Genomic DNA, 21,753 nt, shown 5'->3' with positions numbered 1-21,753 from the left:
TTCTCTTATCCCTCCAATTTTTTGGACAGCACCATCCTGTAGCCACCTTCTCCCTCATTACAGAGGCTGACCATGCAGCCAGGACCCTGGCCAGCCCTGCCCACCTGCTAGAACAGGCGGGGGCTGCGCAGAGTGAGGGGGTGAACAACTGAATCAACAAGAACTAATTTCCTCACAAATGGAGCCCACAGTTTGAAGAGCCACCAACAGGCAGAGTGGCAGAAACAGGTGGAATTGTGGAGGAAGGGCAGAGTGGCAGAATAGTGGCAGCATGTTGGGGGAGGAATGAATGGTGACTGTGACCATTACTCCCTCTACTCGAGGCCCACACGTGTGCAGGAGCTTGACCTTCAGTGACGAAGCCCAACCCTTGGCCAGCGCCCCTACCCCATACTAGGCTTGCAGTGAACACCCTTAGCTCACCCTGAAGGAGGGGAGAGAAACGGTTTGGAAGTCACAAAAATATATTAAATCAGCTGTTGTCTTCTCTCTCCAAACTGGCCTCCCTTCCCAATGCCCACCACCCACCACAGACTTTTAGAGAAAAAGATGCCCAGGGCAGGAAAATGGAGGTGCCCCAGCAGTAGCCCAGGGCCTGGGAAGTCCCTCCAGCCTGGGCGTGGAGGGCAGCTAACAGTCTCTACAGGCTCGACGCCACCGTCGACGAGGGGGCCGCTGGGAGGCCGGAGGTGCAGGAGGGTCAGGCAGGACGCAGCGGACAGTCGGGCCTTGCCACGGGGACAGAAAACAGAAGAGAAATGAACAGAGTGAAGAGGAAGAAAGAGAGGAGTTACAGCAATGGGGAGGGGCAGAGGAGGGAGAAAGGCTGGGTGCCAGGAGAAGGGAGACCCCGGGGGGGACACCCACTTTGAGCGTGGGCAGGGGAACAGGGAGCTAAGGAGCTGGAGTTTGAGGCAGCAAGTGCTGCTAAGAGGGAGGAAGGGGTCACAGGAAAGATGATGGCACTTGGCACTTGGAAGAGGTAGAAAAGTGGATTCTGCCAAGGCCATGGCCAGACAGCAGAGAACAGAGGGCAGGAGAGAAGGGAAGTCCCATGGCAGGCAAAGCCAGGCCAGTGACCAGCCAGACCAGGAACTATGGGCGATTCCCCAGAGTGCTCAGGCCCAGTGTGAGTGCCTGAGGGAGACAAGCAGTGTCACCAGGAGCTGGCAGGTGGGCGGACAGGCCCTCGAAGAAGGCTCTGAAGGGACCAGGAGCCTGAAGAGGGGCCAGACACAGGCCGGCAATTCTGCCATTTGCACCCCGCCCCGCTCATGGGCTAGAAGGTCCTGCGGCCCAGTCTTTTGAACACGCTCACAGTGCCTGCATGGTCCATCTGGGCACCAAGGCCCTCAGTGGAGCTGCTCCCCCGGGGCCCCACCAGAGTCCTCTTAATGGTGACCTTGACCTCAGCCGAGGACTTACTCTTGGTGCTTGTGACCTGGCTGTCCTGGGCCTCAGGCACAAGGGTGGCCTTGCCCAGTCTCTGGATGATGCTGACTTTGGACAGAGACTCTGGCTTCCTCTCCAGCCCAGGGCGTGAGGAAAGCGTCAGGCGCCGCAGTGTTGGGGCAGCCGTCGTTGTCATTGAGCTTGTGGCCTTGGCTTTGACAGTCAGTGCTGGCTGGGGACTGGCCTTGGCTGGGCCCCGTCCTAGCTTCTTCAGGACCCCAGCATACTGCAGGACAGAGCTGCTGCTGTCGTTGTCGCTGTCCCATGCCAAATCCTCATCCATCTCTGGAGTGGCCCCGAGGCGACTGAAAACTCCCGTGGGCTGTGGACATCAGAGATAGGACAGTGAGTCATGTAGTCACTCAACACACTGCCTTCCTGGAACTCAATGCTGGAAAAAACACCCATCAGTCAGATGGTGGTGACAGCATGGGGTGGAGATGACAGGGAGTAGGAAGCCCAGAGAAAGCACCAGACCTTGCCTGGAAGTTCAGGAAGGCTCCCTGGACAAGGACGTAGCTGGGCTGAGATCTGAATAGTAAAAGAAAGGGTCCAATAAAGCAGGGAAGGAACAGGGTGTGCCGCATAGAGGGACGACACGCGCGGGGTCTACAGATGAGCATGGGGAAAAGTCACTTGGTCATTTATTCAGCAAATATATCTTGAGCCCCAACTCTGGGGCCTGGCCCTAGACCAAGCAATGCTGGGGATACAGAGCAGTTCCAGACCTGCTCCCAAGGGGCTCACAGTCCAAAGTATGACAGCAATAACTGCAAGTATGGGGCTGGGATTGTGGCTCAGCAGTAGATTGCTCGCCTAGCACGGGTGGGACCCGGGTCGATCCTCAGCACCACATAAAAATAAAGGCATTGTGTTTTGTCCACCTACACCTAAAAAAAATAAATATTAAAAATAAATAAATAAATAACTGCAAGTATGACAGTGAGGTGTTCTCTGAGGAAGAGTATGCCAGGGTTACAAGCACCTCAGTAGAGCAGATTCCCACTCAGAGGTGTGAGCCACCTGGGAAAATAAAAGTCTAAAATAATCAGTAAGAAATAAAGACAGGGGCTGGGATTGTGCTCTCCTAGCCAGTGTGAGGCACTGGGTTCCATTCTCAGCACCACATAAAAATAAATAAAATAAAGATATTGTGTTCAACTACAATTTAAAAAAGAAGAAGAAGAAAAAGAAAAAGAAAGAAAGACAAAGCCAGTCAGAAATCAGATTTAAAAGGGGGTGCCTGATGGGTCTTCCAGCCCAGCTAGGAACTGGAACTGAACAACTGAAAAAGGCCCCAATCCTTTATTTAAGGGGAAGGATTCAAAGGCAGGGATCTTGAGGTAAACAGGTTATTGGGTGCTTGGCAGGTTATGCCCATCTCCCCACCTCTGGGTGGCTGTGTTTGATCCTGAGGCTTTCTCAAACTGGGAAATTTCACCCAGGAGTTCCCAGAAAAGCAGCTTCCCTGCCTTACTGGCTCAAATAAACCCATAATTTATACAACAGAAGAATGCGGGAGGGGAGGAGCTAGGGGCAGCTCAACCCTGCTTAGAGTTCAGAGGGACTCCAAACTCCAGCTCCACAGCCAGGCACCCTGCAGGATGGATGAACACAGGGATGCCTCCACCTGGCTGGATCCCTCAGCCACATGACCCTGAGAGTGATTATCATCCCAGTGGTAAGAGGAGGTGAGAGACAGCCAGAGCAGTGGCACCTGGTGAGCAAGGGAGTGAGGAAGGAGAAAGAGCCAAGGACCCACAGTTCAGCAAAGGTGACATCGGCTCATCACACACCCATGCCCTTGCACCATGCAGGGATTATCTGACTCATGCCTCATGACCACCCTTTGAGCTGGTACTGTATAGATGAGAACCTGAGGCACAAAGGGCTTAAGTGAATGGCCAAGGTGACATGGCCAGCCACAGCGCGATCCAGGGTATGCTCCAAACCATACTCCATGACTGGGACCCAGGGAATTGCAGCCCACTACAAGACAGTGGGCTTTGTCACAGGGACAGGGAAAAGCCTCAGAGGGGTTTCCAGCAGAGGAGGAAGCCAGCCCATCCTGTGGGCAGCACACCCTGCCGTTGGGGAGACAGGGACTGGAGGGGGTTAACGGCAGCTGTGTGAGACCAGTTAGGAGGCTGTCACCGCATCCAGGCAGGAAGAAGTGGCAGCAGAGGGGCTGGGGATGTGGCTCAGCGGTAGCGCGCTCGCCTGGCGTGCGTGCGGCCCGGGTTCGATCCTCAGCACCACATACCAACAAAGATGTTGTGTCTGCCGAGAGCTAAAAAATAAATATTAAAAATTCTCTCTCTCTCTCTCACTCTCTCTCCTCTCTCACTCTCTCTTAAAAAAAAAAAAAAGAAGTGGCAGCAGAGGTAGAGAAAGACAGTCACCCAATTCAAGGACTAACTGGAATGGAGGAGGGGGACATCCCTAAGAAGGGGTCCTAGAAGAGGAGTGACTTTGGGGGAAGATGCTAAGGACAGTATGGGTTGGTGGGAACAGGAAACGACCGGCAGAAATCAGGACAGATTAGGACTGGACTGGAAAGAGAGAGAGACAGACAGACAGACAGATAGACAGGTAGACAGACTACAGACAGACACGGGGGCAGAAGACAAAGGGGAAAGCCTCCTGAGCAAAGAAGGGAGCAGCCTGGGAAGGTGGGGAGCCCGTGCTGGGGCCCATAAGGGGCGAGATGCAGGAGCATCAGGAACAACATCCAGGAAGACAAGAGCTTTCAAGCCCCATGAGGCTCCACCTTTGCCAACTCACTTTATTCCCCGTCGTCGTGTCTGCCTTGGTCTCAGCACCGAGGCGGTCAAACACAGATGTTCTGTGGACACCTGTGAGGGAAGAGAGGCCATGAGACAGCACCTGCCCAGCAGCCCTGCAGGCCTAGGGCCAGGCTGAGCAATGCAGACCCTGAGGCAGGGACGACAAGGCCAGCAGACTCTAGTCAGCTCCACTACAGCCGAGTCAGCTGTACACCCCCACTACTGGCTACTGTTGACCCTCACCCTCACACCGGCTAGAGTCAGTGTGGGAAAGATCATCGCAAACTGACAGTCACCCTGACACCCCAGACTCCTTACTCCTTAGTACAAATTCATGAAATGTGTGTAAGGAAAGAGTCCTTAACTCCTATTTGTTCCTTTCTCTTTGGGGATCATGGGTCCTAGGAGACTCTGATGAATGGTAATGAGTTCTCTCAGCAAATAATAACCTAAATCTCCACCAACGGAATGTTTACCAAATCATGGTTCACAAATACTATGGAAATAAATGGCCATTAAAACCGAATGAAGAGTATAACTAATTAGAACAAAATTAAAAAAAAAACAATAATGATGAGGAACCAGGCACAGTGTACACACCTGTAATCCCAGAGACTCAGGAAGCTGAGACAGGAGAATCACAGGTTCAAGACCAGTCTTGACTTCTTAGTGACACCATCTCAACATAAATTTATTTTTAAACACATTTTTAGTTGTAGATGGACAGAAAACCTTTATTTTTATTCATTTTATTTTTATGTGGTGCTGAGGATTAAACCCAGTGCCTCATACGTGCTAGGCAAGACTAAGCTAAAACCCCAGCCCCCAACATAAAATTTCTAAAAGGGCTGGAGATGTGGCTCAGTAGTAGAGCACTTGGCAAGCATGCTTGAGGCTCTGGGTTCAATCCCCAGTACCAAAAATAAACAAATAAATAAAAAAGTAAGATGATGCTATTTGTGTTTAAAAAGAAAAAAATGTCCATATGTGAGCAGATACACACAAGATCACAGATGTTACCCTAAACAGGTTAACAGCAACCATGGGATACAGAAGTGATGGGAAAGTCTTTTTACTGTATGATTCTGCCCCATCTGAAAGTTTTTCTATAAGAACAAACGTAACATTCTTCTATTCTTTTGGTACTTGGAACTGAACACAAGGGCACTTAACCACTGAGCCACATAGCCACATCCCCAGTCCTTTTTGTAAATTTTGAGACAGGGTCTTGCTAGGTTTCTTAGGGCCTCACTATATTACTAAGATGGCTTTGAACTTGTGATCTTCCTGCCTCAGCCTCCCAAGTCACTGGGATCACAGGAGTGTGCCATTGTACCTGGCCTCAAACACAACATCCTAAAACAATGCTACCATAACAAAGTACATCTCCATGCTACCAGCCCCCACTTGCACTGACTCTCAGTCTAACTTCCCTGGCTCACAATGACAATGCTCACTTTGGGGCACCTGTCCTCACTCAGGCAGGGTCATTCACTTCACAGGCAGCCATCACTGACTCCTTGCCCCTGCCCCTCAGGAGCCTGGCTACACTAACTGCAGGACGACAGGACACAGGTGATGTGTTCCCCTCCTCTATGGCCACTATTGCATCTCCTTGGCCCAAGGTCCCCTAAGTTCATTAGTTTAATTCTCAGCCCCCACCTGCAGGCCATGATGGGTGTTGTGCGACGTAGCCAAGAGACCCACAGTCTCCAGGACACATAGGCCAGTACCTTTTGCCGCCTGCTGCTGCTCCAGGATCTTGCGGGTCCGGGGGGTGGTACCCTTGGGCATGTTGATGATGTATTTCCCCTCCATCTCAGCAGTGACGCGGCGACGCTTGGTGGGAACAACCAGGCTTTCCTCCTCCCTTCGGGCCAGAGCTGCTAGGAGAGGGTTAGGGTTAGACTTTAGGCAAAGGGGACATATGTTCTTTATTTCCATACTTGCATGACTGGACCCCTTATTGGCCCCATCACCACCAACTGAGCCCTGAAGAACTCAAAGGTCTGGGTGTCACAAGGTCACAGAAGGAACTCGGGATCTCCAGACATGGGAGACACCCAGGCTCTCTGTGATTCACCCAAATCCAGCCCAAAAGCCCTCAGATGGGGATCCTTCTGGGTGAAGGGAAGGGTCTACACTTTCACAACTGTGCTTCCCCCCCCCCCTTTTTAATGCTCATTTTATGACAACTAATAAAGCTGTATATGTATCACTTAGGCATTGTGCATAACTAAATTACACTTCAATTTAAAAAAAAGAATTCCTCAATGTGTCAAGAGGTGAAAGAGCCAGTCACCATTATTTCAACACCTTATAAACTAATGGTAGCCTTCTTATTTGTGGCACACAAATCAAGGCCAAAAGGGGGCAAGGCTTCCAAAAAAACCAGGCAAAGGGGAGCCCATGTGGGAAGAGTACGATGGAACTTGCCTGGGAAACACACAGTCCCCCCTGGGCCTCAGCTTCCAAGTGCCTATGACACCACACTGTGGGGCCAGGGCCAACCAAGGCACAGGAGTAGGGCAGATCTTGGTGTCCAAAGGTTCGAGTCCCACTCTCAGCTCTCAAGGTGAGACTGGGAAGAGGAACACAGGGCAATCGTGGAGAAGCCTGAGGAGGCTGCCCATGGAACGTGAGGGGCAGAGGTCCACTGTTAGAAGGAGGCCGGAGAGGCACTGAGCCAGAGCATGCAGAGGAGATGCAAGAGATGAGTCCAACCCACGCAGGGCTCTAGGAGACCATGGGACAAGGGTGGGCTTCATTATCAGAAATGGGAAGCCCAGAGGGTTACAGACACAGGGTTACAGGCTCAGACTGACAGCTGGAAGGAGGCAGTAGGTTCTTTACCTTTGACGAAGGCACTAAGCACAGGGTCCAGCACTAGTGGGGCTCAGTGAATGGCTGCTAAAAAAGACTGAGCCACTGAGTAACAAGAGCAATGCACCTGCGCCAACATGCCATTGAGCACTTCCCACCATCCTCCCAGTTGGAGACGTGAAGTGAGCCCTACAGAGGTGTGGTGACTTGACCAAGTTCACAGAGGTGATTTCAGTTCAAAGGTTTTGTAGCCCCTGTAGACTTCAAAGAAGGCAATATTGGGGATATGACCCCCCCAAATACCTTCTGTCAACACATTCACCTCCAGCTCTTCCCACCACCTGCCCAAGTCCCTCACCAGCAGCCTTGGCACTTTTTGCTGCCATCTTGTTGGACACAGTGACAGAGATCTTGGAAGTGCTGGTGTCTGACCGTCTGGCGGGAGTGCTGGGTGGGGAGTCTCGGTTCAAGCTATTGGCGATCATTCGGGAGGCAGCTGAGGGGAGAAAAGAGGGGGGTCCAGTCAGGCGGGGCCCTGGGAGGAAGGCCTGAATCCAGCAGCCTCAGAGCCAGAGTAGAGAAGGCTGACACTGGACAGCACAAGGAAGGGGCAGCCCATGTCACCCTGTGGCCGCACTCTCCTCATAATAGGGATGCTTGGAGGAGGGCTTCACCTTCCCTGTGAAGCTCACCCCTCCCAGGGCCCTGGACCTGACTCGTTTCCACCACACCTTGCCCATCAGGTGTCCAGCCCTGGGCTGAGCTCACTCCTCCCCTCCCCACGCTCCTCAGCTGTGCCAGTCTCCAGGATCTTCCTCACCTGGCAAGCGGGAGCCTCCTGGGCACTCTCTGTTCCTTCTGGCTAGAATGCTGCTCCCCAAGTACTGAGAGGCTGGCTTTCTCTTCACTCAGGACTCCTCTCAGGTGGCAACTCTTGGTCAGCACCCGTCACCTCTATCGCCCTGACCCACACTATGCTTTCTTGTTCTTGTAGCCCTCAACTCTGCTTGACAGTCAGTTATATCTATTTACTGGTGGACTCCCCCACAAAACCAGGAGTCTGTGAGGAGACATGGTCTGCTAACTGCAGGGTCCCCAGTACCTAAAGTGGTTTCTACCCTTCATACGTCCACAGTGAAGTCTACTGAAGAGATGAACCCATCGCTGAAAACACCAACATGCCCACTAGAAAGGAACCCCTGCGAACCAATTCTACAGATGAAGGATCGGGACTCAGGGAGCGGAGTCACTCAGCCAGGCTCCTGAGCATGTGGGTCTGGTTCTAGTTGTGCTGGGGCAAGAAAGAGGTGGCCTCCCTCTGGTGATGGGTGGGCAGTCTCTGGTAGTCTGTTGCCTGTGAAGCAGGAACGGGGATGCCTGGGGTGCGAGGGTGGGAGCTGCAGCATGCCAACAGGAGGGCCGGCCCCAGAATGAAGAAGATGGTCTTGCCTAGGGTTTATTGCTGCTAGCTCTAGGGCATGGGTTTCAAGAGCTCTTGGGGAGCCGCTGCAGGGGAGGGAAGGGAGAAAGTCTTCATGCTGCCATTACTTTCTGACTAGTCCCAGAAGCCTCACCTCAACCCCTACTTTCTGCCAACTGGCTTTCAGATTGTGTGTTGATGTTTTCCAGGTGCTAGGGATGGAACCCAGGGCCTTGTGCTTGCTAGGCAAGCACTTTACCCCGAGCTACATCCCCATTCCCAGACTTCAGTATTTTGTCTCACTACCCTCCCAAAGTCATCTTCTTTTCCTGTAGGGACTTTCTCTCCCATAATGACCCTCAATGCACTGCTATAATTACCTATTGCTTTTTTTTAAAATAATAACTATAACATATAGAAAACTAAATTAAACCTACCCAGACCATTTAACAAAAGATGATCCTCACATACCCAGCACCCAAGTCTGGAGAAGAAGCAATATTAGTTCCTCAAAGTCTAGGACTAGAGCTGGGCATGGTGGTGCACACCTATAATCCCAGCAACTAAGAGGACGAGGCAGGAGAATTGCAAACTTGAGGTCAGCCTGGGCAACCTAGTGAGACCCTCTCTTAAAATAAAAAGTAAAAAGGGCTGGGAATGTAGCTCAGTGGTAGAGAAACCCTGGGTTCAATCCCTAGTACCACACATGCACACACAAATGTCCTGGTCCTATCAGACTGCCTCCCTCTCTGGAAAGAAATGCCTGGTTCCAGCCCTGGTCTCTTCTCTGCTAAGGCTCTGGTATATATCCAGGGTCAATTTCCCAGAGACATCTCTCCAGCTCTTCCTTCAGCTGGATGGGTTGGCGTTATGACCAGCAGCTACAAACTCTTGGGCTGTGTAGAATCTGCCCCCGGAGAGCCTCCACTCACAGCATTGTACCTGGCCAGGTGCACCATGATCAGGAACTTCTACAATAAAAGGAAGGCAGCTGAGACGGCCACACTTCTTGTATTGACACAGAGGGAAGTATATTGCCGACAGAGGCCAGGGACCTGCTGCTTTATCATCATGACAGCTAAGCACTGTTTGGGTGGAGGTGAAACACTCTGTCTTGGCTCCACTGAATTTTTGCTTTATTTTCATTTTGAGACCGTCTCTCATTATGTTTCCCAGGCTGGCCTTGAACTGCTGGGCTACAGCAATCTTCCTGCTGCAGCCTCCCAAGTTGCTGGACTACAGGCATGCTCCAGTCTGCCTGGTTTTCCATTGAAATTGAGTTGAGTTAGGATATCAGAGAACAATGAACTGTCCTCCCTCCTGCATCAGAGAGACACACGTGACGGATACTAGGAAGTGCATACATGTGATCTTAGTGGGAATGCTGTTTGGAGAGCTCTTCCACACCCTTTTCTTTCTTTCTTTGCCTGTTACCCCTTCTCTTCTTAATTGCCCACTTTCTTCACTAGTTCTTAAGTATATGCGTTCTCATTTTTTAAACTTTGTTTTGGTAGTACTAGGGACTTGAACCTAGGGCCTTGCACTTGCCAGGCAAGTACTCTACCACTGAGCTCCACCATCAGCCGTTTTTATTTTTTGTTTTATTTTATTTTATTTTTTAAATATTTTTTTAGTTGTCAATGGACTTTATTTATTTATATGTGGTGCTGAGAATCGAATCCAGTGCCTCACACGTGCTAGGCAAGCGCTCTACCACTGAGCAATAACCCCAGCCCCACTTTTTATTTTTGAGACATAGTCTCACTAGGTTGCCCAGGCAGGCTTTGGACTTAGCATCCTATTGCCTCAACTTTCCAAGTAGCTGGGATTACAGGTGATGCACCACCACACCTGGCTAATTTAACTTAAACTATTAACAATATTCAGAAAGATATAAAAATGTCCTCATTAAAGATTTGAAAGACTGGCAAAACTACTCTATGCTATTAGAAATCAAGGCAGTGATGCCCCAGAGAGGGGAAGTGACTGAGAGGACCTCAAGGGGGATTCTAGGAGGCTGGTCATGTTTGTGTTTCTGCATTTGGATGCTGGCAACATGGGTGTCCTACACATAAGTCATTCAGCTGTACCATTATGATCAAACCTTTTTCTGTATATATGTTGTGGGACTATTGTAAAAATAATCACCAATTTGTTCAGCTTCCCTGAATTCATGCCTTTGAGTTGGCGCTGCCTACAGTGATTCTGGCCTTAGCACAAAGTGCTTATGCTGGCCAGTTGGGAAGAGCAAATATTATGCAAGCAGAGACTAAAGATGTGCTTTACACATATCTGGGGCCTGACCCTGCCTCAAAACAATAAAAAGGGCTGGAGGTGTAGCTCAATGGCAGAGGGCCCCCTGGACTAGATCCCCAGTCCTGCAAAAAAGAAAAGAGGGCCTGAGATGGCTTTGCTTCTACCTCTTAGATTGCTTTTGGGCACCCTGGAACATGTCCACAGTGAATAAGAACACACTGTAAGAACAGCCACTCACTTCCCAGTTTATTTCTCTCCCTTAAAGAGGGCTGCAGATGGCTGGGCACTGTGGCCCATGCCTATAATCCCAGCAACTTGGGAAGCTGAGGGAGGAGGCCAGTCTGGGCAACTTAGCAAGATCCTGTCTCAAAATAATAAAAAGGGCTGCAGGTGTAGCTCAATGGCAGAGGGCCCCTGGACTAGATCCCCAGTCATGCAAAAAAGAAAAGAGGGTTTGAGATGGCTTTGCTTCCACCTCTGCAAAATTCAGAAGTGATGCGATGGATAACCAGGTGTATCCTCTTTGCTGACAAAGTGTGAAGAGGAAAAGAGGCCTGAATAAATGAGACTCACCACTAGAGGCACCACGGCGAAGTTGAAGTTCTCCTGGGAGCGGGCTGGGGCTGCAGGGCACTGACTCAGTGGCAGCTTTACACATGTCCTGTAAAAAACAGGCACCTGGGTTAACACAACAGAACCAGGAACAGAGATCCGAGCAACATGGAGAAGGATCAGAACCTGACTGCCAGAGAAAGGATGTTCAAACATTTCATTCGTGACCAGGAAAATGCACCAGGCACACCCAAACTGAGGGACATCCCACAAAGTATCTAACCAGTACTCTTTAAAACATCCAGAAGAGGGCTGAGGATGCAGCTTAGTGGCAGAGTGCTTACCTTGCACAAGACCCTGTGTTCAATACCCACCCCCCAAAAACAGTGTCAGGGTTGGGATTCGGGTGTAGCTCAGTGGTACAGCACTTGCCTGGTATGCACAAGGCCTTTGGTTCCACCCCAGCACTGCAAAATCAAAGCAAAACAAAACCAAACCCTGCTGTCCTGGGGACAGATAAAGTTCTAGAAATAAATGATGATTATGGGGAAGGTACGAATTCACAATAATGATAAAAGTTAGAACCTTTACTGAGGCTCTACTTCAGGCAGAGTACACTGTGCTAGCCTACCACAGCCACACTTCAGGATAGGTTTACCTCTCTGCTCTTTATAGGCAGAGAACATAAGACACAGAGAGGTTAGGCCATAAGTTAATGTCACAGAGCAAATGGCTGAATCAGCTTCAGAACCCAAGTCCCCCTGCTGTGCTGCCAGGTCTCCTGCTAGATCTGCAACTGCCCTCCATGCAGAGCACCCACCTGGCGGTGTACCACCTTGGCATGCTTTAGGATGGCAATGATGTCACCCACCACAGTCACGCCCAGCTCATTCATGATTTCCTTGTTGAGATCTAACAGCATGCTCTTTTGGATCCTGCAGGAGAGGGTCAGTAGTGAGGCCCAAAGTGGGCCAACCAGCTCCCTGCCTCCCCGCACCCAAGATCAGCCCTGTCCCCTCAAGTCACCTCACCTATTATCCACAAACATCACTGCATAATTAACAGCAGGTCCTGGAGGAATGCCAGCTTCCTTAAAGAACTGGATCCACTCAGAGGTGGCTGGGGAGTTGAACAGAGCTTGTTATTCTCGTGATTCTCTTGAGGGAAGAGCAGCAGCAGAACCCCAACGGCAATGGCTCCCTGAGATTCAGAGCACATCACCTGCCAGGCCACCCGCTGAGCGCACACACCAAGAAAGGAAGCTGTCCCCTCACCACCCGACTTAAACACTATTGAGATTCCCCCTCCTTTGATTCCAAGGAGGAATCAAAACCTAGGCTGGAGAGGTTGGGCAACCCACCCCAGGGCACAAAGCTAACCAGGAACAGAGCTCCCAAGCTCTCCACCTTCTCCTCACAGCTCTGCCCTGCCCTCAAGCTGCCACAGCATTGCAGGCACTTGGTCAATGACTAATTTGCAAGACCTGGGATGAGGGGTTCTCTTCCCTTCCCCTCCCCAGGCCCAGGGGGAAGGGTCACAGAGCTAGCCCACAAGTTTCAGCAAGATCCTACCTGCCACAGAAGCAGCCCTGCCTCAGAAAGAGGCATGAAAAGAACGAGCATAAGCTTTGGCTTCTGGGTTCAAGTCTCAGCTCTGCCATTTCCTGCTTGACTAAGGGACTCTGGGCAAGTCAACAATGCTCAGTGCCTTGTTTTCTTCATCTATTAATTTGGGAAAATACTGTTTACTTGGGACAGTTCAGGTTTTGTTCCAAGCACTGGGAGTACCACAGGGGACAAACTGAAGTCTCTGCTCTTGTGGAACTGACATTTTATTGGTGGCATCACCAACATCCTTGGATCACTGTGCAAACTCAATGAGAAAAATCACATAAAGGCCTTCAACTGGTGGTTGGCCAAAGGATCTCCTCAACCCATGAAATCTTTTATACTTATTATTTACTTATTATTACCATTACTACCGGTCCTCCTCTCTCCTCTCACCACTACTAAACATGAAGCTGGGCTGGGAGTGTAACTCAGCGGCAGAGAGCACTTAGTATGCTCCAGGCCTGAGTTCTATCACCAGAGCCAAAACAAAACAAAAACACATGGAGCCACTGGCAGACTCTGCCATGAAGCATTGTTATACCTAAACTTCTTTTTCTGACCCTGACTTGTCAGGCCAGGTGGAAGATAAGATCAATGATCCCAAGGGCTGGGGGTGTGGGTCAGTGGTAAGGCAATTAAAGCTCTGGGTTCATTCCCAGCACTGCAAAAACAAAAACACACAACAAGACCAATGGTTCCTTGCAGGGCGGGCTTAGTGGCTATAATCCCAGCAGCTCAGAGAGCTGAAGCAGGAGGATCACAAGACCAGATTCTGCAGTCTAGGGAGGCCCTAAACAACTTAGGAAGTTCCTGTCTCAATAAATAAGGGCGGGGCTGGGGATGTGGCTCAGCGGTAGCGCGCTTGCCTGGTGTGCGTGCGGCCTGGGTTCGATCCTCAGTACCACATACCAACAAAGATGTTGTGTCCACCGAGAACTAAAAAATAAATATTAAAAATTCTCTCCTCTCTCGCTCTCTCTTTAAAAAAATAAATAAATAAATAAATAAGGGCTAGGGGTGTAGGTTAAACACCCCTGGGTTCAATCCTCTGGTACAAAAAAAAAGTGGGGGGGTCCAAGTAGACATTTTCTTTTTCACATTTTAATACATCTAAAATAAAGATCTACCTCATAATTGATGGTGTGCCAGTTTCACCAGCACCTTCTTTCTCGTGGTGATAATAGTACACCTAACAATCCATGCTATTTTGAATTAGAAAAGATTTGGGCCAAGTACGGCAGGGCACGCCTGTAATCCCAGCAGTTCAGGAGGCTGAGGCAGGAGGACTGCATTTGAGGTCAGCATCAGCAACTCAGTGAGGCCCTAAGCAACCTAGCAAGACCGTGTCACAAAACAAAACATAAAAAGTGCGGGGGATATGGCTCAGTAGTTACCCAGTACCCAAACAAAAAAGATCTAGTATAATTTCACTCATTTTCCTTTTAAAACAACTGAAGCTTAGAGTGGAAAAAAAGACACAATTAGGATTAGGTGTTTTATGGGTGGCATGCAGGACTCAGGCACAGACCCCTAGGTCACATCTTGCCAAGGAGGACCCTGCGCAGCCAGTGTCTTGCAGTGGCCTGAGCCCTGTGGGGCTAGAGAGCAGACAAGGCTTCCTGACCTTAGGCTCCCTCCACCCGCCCACAGGAAAAGGCAGCTGTTTCACTCTTTTGAACAGGCACTACACACCGGCCAAGACGCAGGGCTCCGGGTGCCATTAGCCCACAGTAGGCAATGTGTCTATGTAGCAAAAAGTACCACATAATGATTCCATTTCTACAAATGTCTAGAGCAGGCAAATTCAGAGACAGAAAGTAGATTAGTGGTTGCCAGGAGCTGGGAGAAAAGAAGTGGTGACTGCTGATGGGCATGAGGTTTCCTTGGAGAGTGATAAAAAGGCTTTGAAATTGACTGTGGTGATGGCTGCACAGCCCTATGAATAGAGAATGTAAAAACCATTAAATTTGTATACTTTAAATAGGTAAAATGTCTCGTTTATGAATTGTATCTTAATTAATCTATTCTTCAGCAGCGAAAAAGCATCACATAGGTTGGAAATAACTCTCTGCCTGAGGAAAATCCTGAAATTTTAACCATAAGATTACTGAAACCCAGTGTCCAAGGAACTGCAAATGTCCCCACCCAGCACACATCATCATCTCACGTATTACTAAGAAGGAAAACAAGCAGCCAATTAAACTGTCAAAAGCCGCTGGTTGTTAAGTTGTAGCCCCACTTCAGAAATGTTAACTGAGCAACAATGTATCTAGGAATGGGTGAGCGGGTGTTTGCTGTAAACACCAGGAGGAGACAGATACAAGAATATACATGGCAGGGCTGGAGTGTACTTCAGTGGTAGAGTGCTGCCTATATGTGTGTCGCTGGGCTTGATTCTCAGCACCGAAAATAAATAAATAATAAATAAAAGGTCCATCAACAACTAAAAAAAAAAAGTTAAAAAAAAAAAAAGAAAGAGCTTCAACTCTTGATGGTGGCATTATGAACATACTGTGTCACTTAGTGAAGTACTACACAACAGCGAAAAAGAAAGGACAACAGCTTTGTTTGGCCACAGAGATGATCCTCAAACAAGGAAGTCAGACACCAAAATCCAAGACTGGGGCTGGGGGTGCAGCTCAGTCAGTGGTAGAGTGCTTGCTAGCATGCACTAGGTTCAATCCCCAGCACTGAAAAAAAAAAAAATTCTGTAGAATAGGAGAGTGATAAAAAGTCTGTAGAATAGGAGAGTGATAAAAAGGTTTCTACTGGTGAAACAACTACACAGAGACAGAAAGATAAGGAAATATGTCCAGAAAAGATCAGAGAGTGATTTACTCCACCTGGAGGAGCGGGTAGGACCAAGGCAGGACTCCGAGGCATCTGAAAATATTCCACTTCTTGACAAGGATGGTTAGAGGGAGTTTGGTTTTTCAATCATTCTATTGCACTATGTGTAAGCCAAAAGGTACACAAGTCAATAGATTTTCTTAAACCAAACACTCCATGTAACCAGCACTCTGACCAAGAAAGAAAATATGCCCAACATCCCAGATCCCCCTACTGCCACTATTACCCCTTCCCAAGGGCAATAACTACTTTCTAAAATCATGGATTGGTTGTGTCAGCTTCCATGCTGTATTTAAATGGGATTATAATTATTTCAGATATTTGCTTTTTAATTGTTTTAAAACCATGGGAGGGCTAGGGTTGTGGCTCAATGGTGGAGTGCTCACCTAGCATGCATGAGGCACTAGGCTCCATCCTCAGCACCACATAAAAATAAAATAGATATTGTGTCCACCCAAAACTAACAATATTAAAAAAAAAAAAAAAAAACATATGGGAGCCAGGTGTGGTGACACATCCCTGTGATCCCAGTGACTCAGGAGTCTGAGAGGAGGATCTCATGTCTAAGGCCAGCCTCAGCAATTTAGAGAGACCCTCAGCAACTTAGCAAGACTCTCTCAAAATTAAAAATTAAAAAAAGACCAGGGAGGGCTGGGGATATAGCTCAGTTGGTAGAGTGCTTACCTTGCATGCACAAGGCCCTGGGTTCAATCCCCAGCACAAAAAAATAAAAAATAAAATATAAAATAAAGGACCAGAGAAGCACTCCTGGGTTTAATTCCCAGTACCAAAACAAATATCATGTTAATGGGTTTCCTGTACTTCACTATATGTATAGTAAATCTCAAGATTCTCCAAAGCTACCAAGTAATTTCTGTGTCTGGGCAATCCTGAAATCAGAGTGTAAAGAAAATCAGGTGATACAGCTCATGAAAATCACAACAGTTAACATTTGTTGAGATCATATGACCAAGAAATGACCTGCGGTAATCTCCAGAATGCCAGGATGCAAGGAGTATTATGATTTCCATTTCACAGGTTAGAAAACCAAGGCTCTGAGAAGCCCTGTAGGAGATCTGAAAGACATCATACTGCAAGTTCTTTATGGCTAAACCACGCAGTCAGTAGATCCAGATACACAGAAGGGGCAGGCAGCCTTGAACTGGCCCCAGCCCTGCCCCCCACCTTCGTCAGAGTACAGCTGTTCCTGCCAGTTTCCTTCCCTCCCTCCCCCTCCCGGCCATACCTCAGAAAGGGCAGTGGGGAGAGGGGGCCATCCAGAGAAGGACGGACTCACCCATAGTCACTGAGACCATCGTCTCGCTGGGCCAGACACTGCTCCCTGGAGCCTGGAACAGAGAATAAAAGAAGGCCCATGAATCGCCACCATGTGAGCACACGTTCCTCTTCCAGTGCCGGCCGGCCTGCCTGCCTGCCCGCCTGCCTGCCTGCCTGCCTGCCTGCCAGAGGAGCATTCCTGGGCTAGGGGCTCACAGTCCAGGAATAGCCTAGAGCAACTGACAGAACGTCAGCTCAGACAGAGCTGCCACCACAACTATCACTTGTGCCTGGGACAAGTCCCAGGGACAACAAATGTCCACAGCTCTGATCCCACACACCTCAAAGGTCTGATTAGAACAAGGACAGAAAAAGACACTTCCTGCCCCAAAATCTTCTTCATAAATACCATTCACTCACCCATTTACACATTGTTTACTGAGAACCTACTCCGTGTGAAGCACTTAGAATACTGAGATGAACAAAATATGGAGCCTAGCGTGTGCAGAGACAGGGGAGTGAGATGAGAGTCAACAAGCAAAATAGCTCACAGTGCAGAGTGTTGGAAGCTACCAATGTTATGGAGAAAACATGTAGGGCCTGGGAGGGGACGGTCGCAATCTTCAATTGGATGATCAAAGAAGACTAAAGTGACACAGAGACCTGAAGGAGGGGAGGGAGGAAGCTGTGTTTTTTGTTTTTGTTGTTGTTTTTCATATTTATTTTTTAGTTATAGATGGATACAATTTCTTTATTTATTTTTATGTGGTGCTGAGGATGGAACCCAGTGCCTCATGCATGCTAGGCGAGTGCCCTACCTCTGAGCCAGAACCCCAGCCCAAACCGTGTAGTTTTACAGAGAAGGTCCAGTGAGTCTGGTGCCCTAAGACAGGGGCTCTGCTGGCAGATCTGAAGGATGAGGAGCCAGTGTGGCTGCAGTGGAGTGAGCCGGGACACCAGGAGCCTGGTCAGAGAGGTGGGGGGCCAGAGAGGAAATGGAAAGCCAATTTTCACTTGGATAAGACCAGCAGATGCTGAAAGGTGTTATAGACACATCAGCACCAATGGAAACTTTCCAGGCATGAATGGCAGTGTTGAAAGATAACTAAAGGAAACGACTTTCTCATGTGCTACCTGCCTCCAGGACCACCTGGCTACACTGTCTTGGGCCAAACTTACTTCCTCTCTTCCATCTCCTCTGCCCTCTCAATTGACTCTGCCCTCTTGAACCAGGCCCAGTTCCAACACTGATGCTTCTCCCTCATCTCTCCATTCTGAGGGTATAACAGAGTGGTCAAGAGTAAGGACTCTGGAGCCAGGCATGGTGGCGCGCACACCCGCAACCTCAGCAATTTGGGAGGGGAGGCAGAAGGATCACAAGCCTCAGCAACTTATGGAGACTCTCTCAAAATAAAAAATATGGGGCCTGGGGATGTGGCTCAAGCGGTAGCGCGCTCGCCTGGCATGCGTGCGGCCCGGGTTCGATCCTCAGCACCACATACCAGCAAAGATGTTGTGTCCGCCGAGAACTAAAAAATAAATATTAAAAATTCTCTCTGTCTCTCTCTCTCTCTCCTCTCTCACTCTCTCTTTAAAAAAAAAATAAAAATAAAATAAAAAATAAAAACGGCTGGGGATGTACCTCACTGGTAACAAAAAAAAAAAAAAAAAAAAAAGAAGAAGAAGAAGAAGAAAAGGGAAAAAAAAAAAAAGAGTAAAGACTTGAACTAGACTGCAGGGGGTTCAAATCCAGCTATACCACTTACTAGCTGTGTGGCCTTGACTACTTACTTCTGCAGTCCAGTCTCAGGATCCCCTTCTGTGCACTGGTGTGGCTGGATGTTACTTACTCTAGAGGACTGCTGTGAGGGCAAAGTGGGCTATGTACCAAGGCCTGGGAGGGGGCTGAGACTAGGCTTGGTGTATACTAAGTGGACTGGGAAGGGCTCCTCCTGGCCTCATCCCCTGGTCTGGCAGTCAGCCTTCCTCTCCATCAGGTGCTTTACCTGTGTCTCAGTTTTGTTTTGTTTAATTTTGAGTTGGGGGGTCTCACTATGTTGCCCAGGCTGGTCTTGAACACCTGGGCTCAAGTGATCCTCCTGCCTTACCCTCCCTGAGCAGCTGGGACTACAGGCATGTGCCTCTGAACCCAGCTTGCCTCTTAGTTTCTACACAGGATGTCACATGAGCCTGTAATACCTATCTCCCATCATCCTCCTGGCAAGTTCTTCTTCCCTCTGTTGGCTGTCCCCTACTTTGTGATGCTTTCCCTCAGTTCCCACATGTCAGACTCTCTCCTCTTCCCTGGCCTTTTCTGACTTCTGCTGATTCCATGATTGACGAACATGACCAGACATCATTTTGCCCTGCACCTGACACTCATATTCACTTTCCCTTCTAGATTTTACCATGAGACAAAGATAATACAATATGCATCCCTCAAAGAACAGGGCATGGGGCTGAGGTTGTGGCTCAGTGGTACAGCATTTGCCTAGCATGTTTGAGGCACTGGGTTTGATTCTCAACACCACATATAAATAAATAAAAATAAATAAAAATCCACTGACAACTAAAAAATAAAAATAAATTTAAAAAAAAAGAGCAGGGCATGGAAAGATGTCAGTAAGATGTCAGCAACTCACAAACCAGCACTAACAGCATCAGGACCAAAGTTAAGCATCATACTGATTGCCTCACAATAGCCTCATGAGCAAAGACTATTATTAGCTCTATTTTAATCAATCAAAAAACTGACTCATAAGGAGCAGTCATTTGTCAAATGTCACATCTAGCAACTGACCTTACTGAGATTCAAAAACAAGTTCTCCTTGATTCCGATGCCCATGGAGTAAGTCCTTGTGAGTGCTTTCTACATGCCAGGAATTGAGTTTGTAGTCAGTGACTTCTCACAGCCAGCCTAGAAAAAAGTAAAAATGAGCAAAAAAGTAAAAAATTTTAACATGAAAGAGGTAGGTTTAAGGTTCACACAACAACACACAGCAGGGCCAGGAACTGAATTCAAACTGTGGTTAATGCCAAACAAGGTATTACTAGCCAAACAAGGTATTACTATGAGTCTGTCCTTGCAAGATCTTAGCTAATGCTTATCTGAATCCTTTAAGTATTGGTATTCTTCCCCATTGCTGTGGAATTCCCTCTTGGACCCAATTACCTTTCTCTACCACCTTAAAAGCCACTTCCAGTGCATTCTTCAGAGTTGAAATTTAACAAAATAGAAATTTTTTACATGGCAGTTCCCAAAACTCAATTAAATAACATGTACCAGATTTCATGTGCTAAGCTCTTAGATTTAGATACATATCCCAATTTTACCTCTTCCTAATCCTGGGCAAGTGGCTAAATCTTTCTAGAACTCATTTTTCTCAACTGTACAATAAGAAAGAGTATCTATTGCTAAAGGTGTTAGAGGGGTTAAATGAGCCAATAAACTCAAAGCTCTTGGAACAATACTCAGCAAGTGGTAAGTGTGCCTTAAATAAAATAAATCTTCAGTAAGCTAGGATCAGGGTGGGACACGTCAGCTGCATGCCAAGACTTTTGACCAGAGGCTGAGGCAGAAGAATTGCAAGTTCAAGGCCAGCCTGGGCAACTTTGCGAGACCCTGTCTCAACATAAAAAATTGTAAAAGAGCTGGCACATAGCTCAGTGGTAGAACATTTGCCTACCATGGGGGGGGGGGGGCTTGGGTCCAATCCCTATTACTACCAAAAAACAAAAACAATTTGATGGAGTCGATGGGATTTGAAAACATGGACTCATAGAACATAAATTATCTTCTTTTCAATTATATTTCATTCACTGTCTACAATTTAATGGGCTGTTTTGTTTCCATTGTATTTCAGATTTTTTTTTCCTTTCTCATGGCAAGCAATGTTAGGTTTCCATTAGAACAGAAATGTGAATTCCTTCTCAAATGAATGACAAAGGAACACGCAACAATCATTTTCAAGAAAAATAAAAATCTATACTACAAGACTGGACAAAATTGGCCAAATAATAAGTGGCAGAATGTCGATTTTCCCAGATGCGGTACTGTTTTTCCTACTGCTGTCTCTGAGATTCCTTCCTCCTTTTTATTGGAATTCCCAGCTACACCAATGACTCTCTGAATCATTATCATTATAGTCCCAATCTACTGAGCTCTTGCTATGCTAAATGCTTAACATACACGTCTCATCACAATCTGCAAAATGAACATATGGTATTGAGACTGTCAGCGCAGAAAACTGCGCTTCAGGGAGGTGAAGGCACGGGCCCACTGCCACACAGTGGATCTGGGACTGGAACCCAAGTCAGTAGGATTCCAAGTCCAACAATCTCTTACGCCCAACGCAAACATCACCAATGCTAACAGTGGTACAGAAAGGCAGGGAGCACTAGGTACAAGCTCTGAGCTAGCGGCTGTGACCTGCAAGAGCTCACTTTGCATTCGACCTCTGAAGCGGGTGCTACAGTTCTATTCGGACCCTCATTCTACAGAGAAGGAAATCGAGGTAAAGAGAAAGAAATCACTCGGGGTCTCCCAGTGGAGCCCGGTACTCCCTCCTATCCCACCGCATCCGGCCCAGGCCCACCTCCCCCCACCCCACCCCACCCCGCCCTCGCCTCACCTGGCCCACCGGCCCTGCGCCCATTCGCGCAGCCGGCCCACCCTCCCGGCGGCGCCAACTGTCAGACACTCCTCCTTGGTCCCGGATCCCCGCCC

At 48.4% G+C, this 21,753-nt stretch overlaps 1 protein-coding gene across 7 annotated transcripts; it reads right to left on the bottom strand.

Annotated features, from left to right (window-relative positions):
* Positions 1 to 446: 446 nt before the first annotated feature.
* Positions 447 to 21,744, bottom strand: C15H19orf47 (chromosome 15 C19orf47 homolog). Of its 7 annotated transcripts, XM_077793073.1 has the most exons (11): positions 21,659 to 21,744; positions 19,828 to 19,944; positions 17,047 to 17,098; positions 12,321 to 12,408; positions 12,110 to 12,224; positions 11,311 to 11,398; positions 7,420 to 7,557; positions 5,972 to 6,121; positions 4,237 to 4,307; positions 1,426 to 1,774; positions 447 to 728 (listed from the first exon to the last, which is right to left on the bottom strand). In XM_077793073.1, exons 2-11 carry the CDS (start codon positions 19,870 to 19,872, stop codon positions 631 to 633), a joined length of 1,194 nt encoding a protein of 397 aa, XP_077649199.1. In that variant the 5' UTR covers positions 19,873 to 19,944; positions 21,659 to 21,744; the 3' UTR covers positions 447 to 630. The 7 variants fall into 7 exon arrangements, with proteins under 7 accessions (XP_077649199.1, XP_026267350.1, XP_026267351.1 ...); XM_026411567.2 differs by lacking the exon at positions 447 to 728 and having other exon boundaries at positions 735 to 1,774; positions 5,972 to 6,124; XM_026411568.2 differs by lacking the exon at positions 447 to 728 and having other exon boundaries at positions 735 to 1,774.
* Positions 21,745 to 21,753: the final 9 nt, after the last annotated feature.

This window comes from Urocitellus parryii, chromosome 15, assembly GCF_045843805.1.
Source record: "Urocitellus parryii isolate mUroPar1 chromosome 15, mUroPar1.hap1, whole genome shotgun sequence".
In the NCBI taxonomy this organism is placed as follows: Eukaryota; Metazoa; Chordata; class Mammalia; order Rodentia; family Sciuridae; genus Urocitellus; species Urocitellus parryii.
This window is presented reverse-complemented; position numbering and strand designations above follow the sequence as displayed.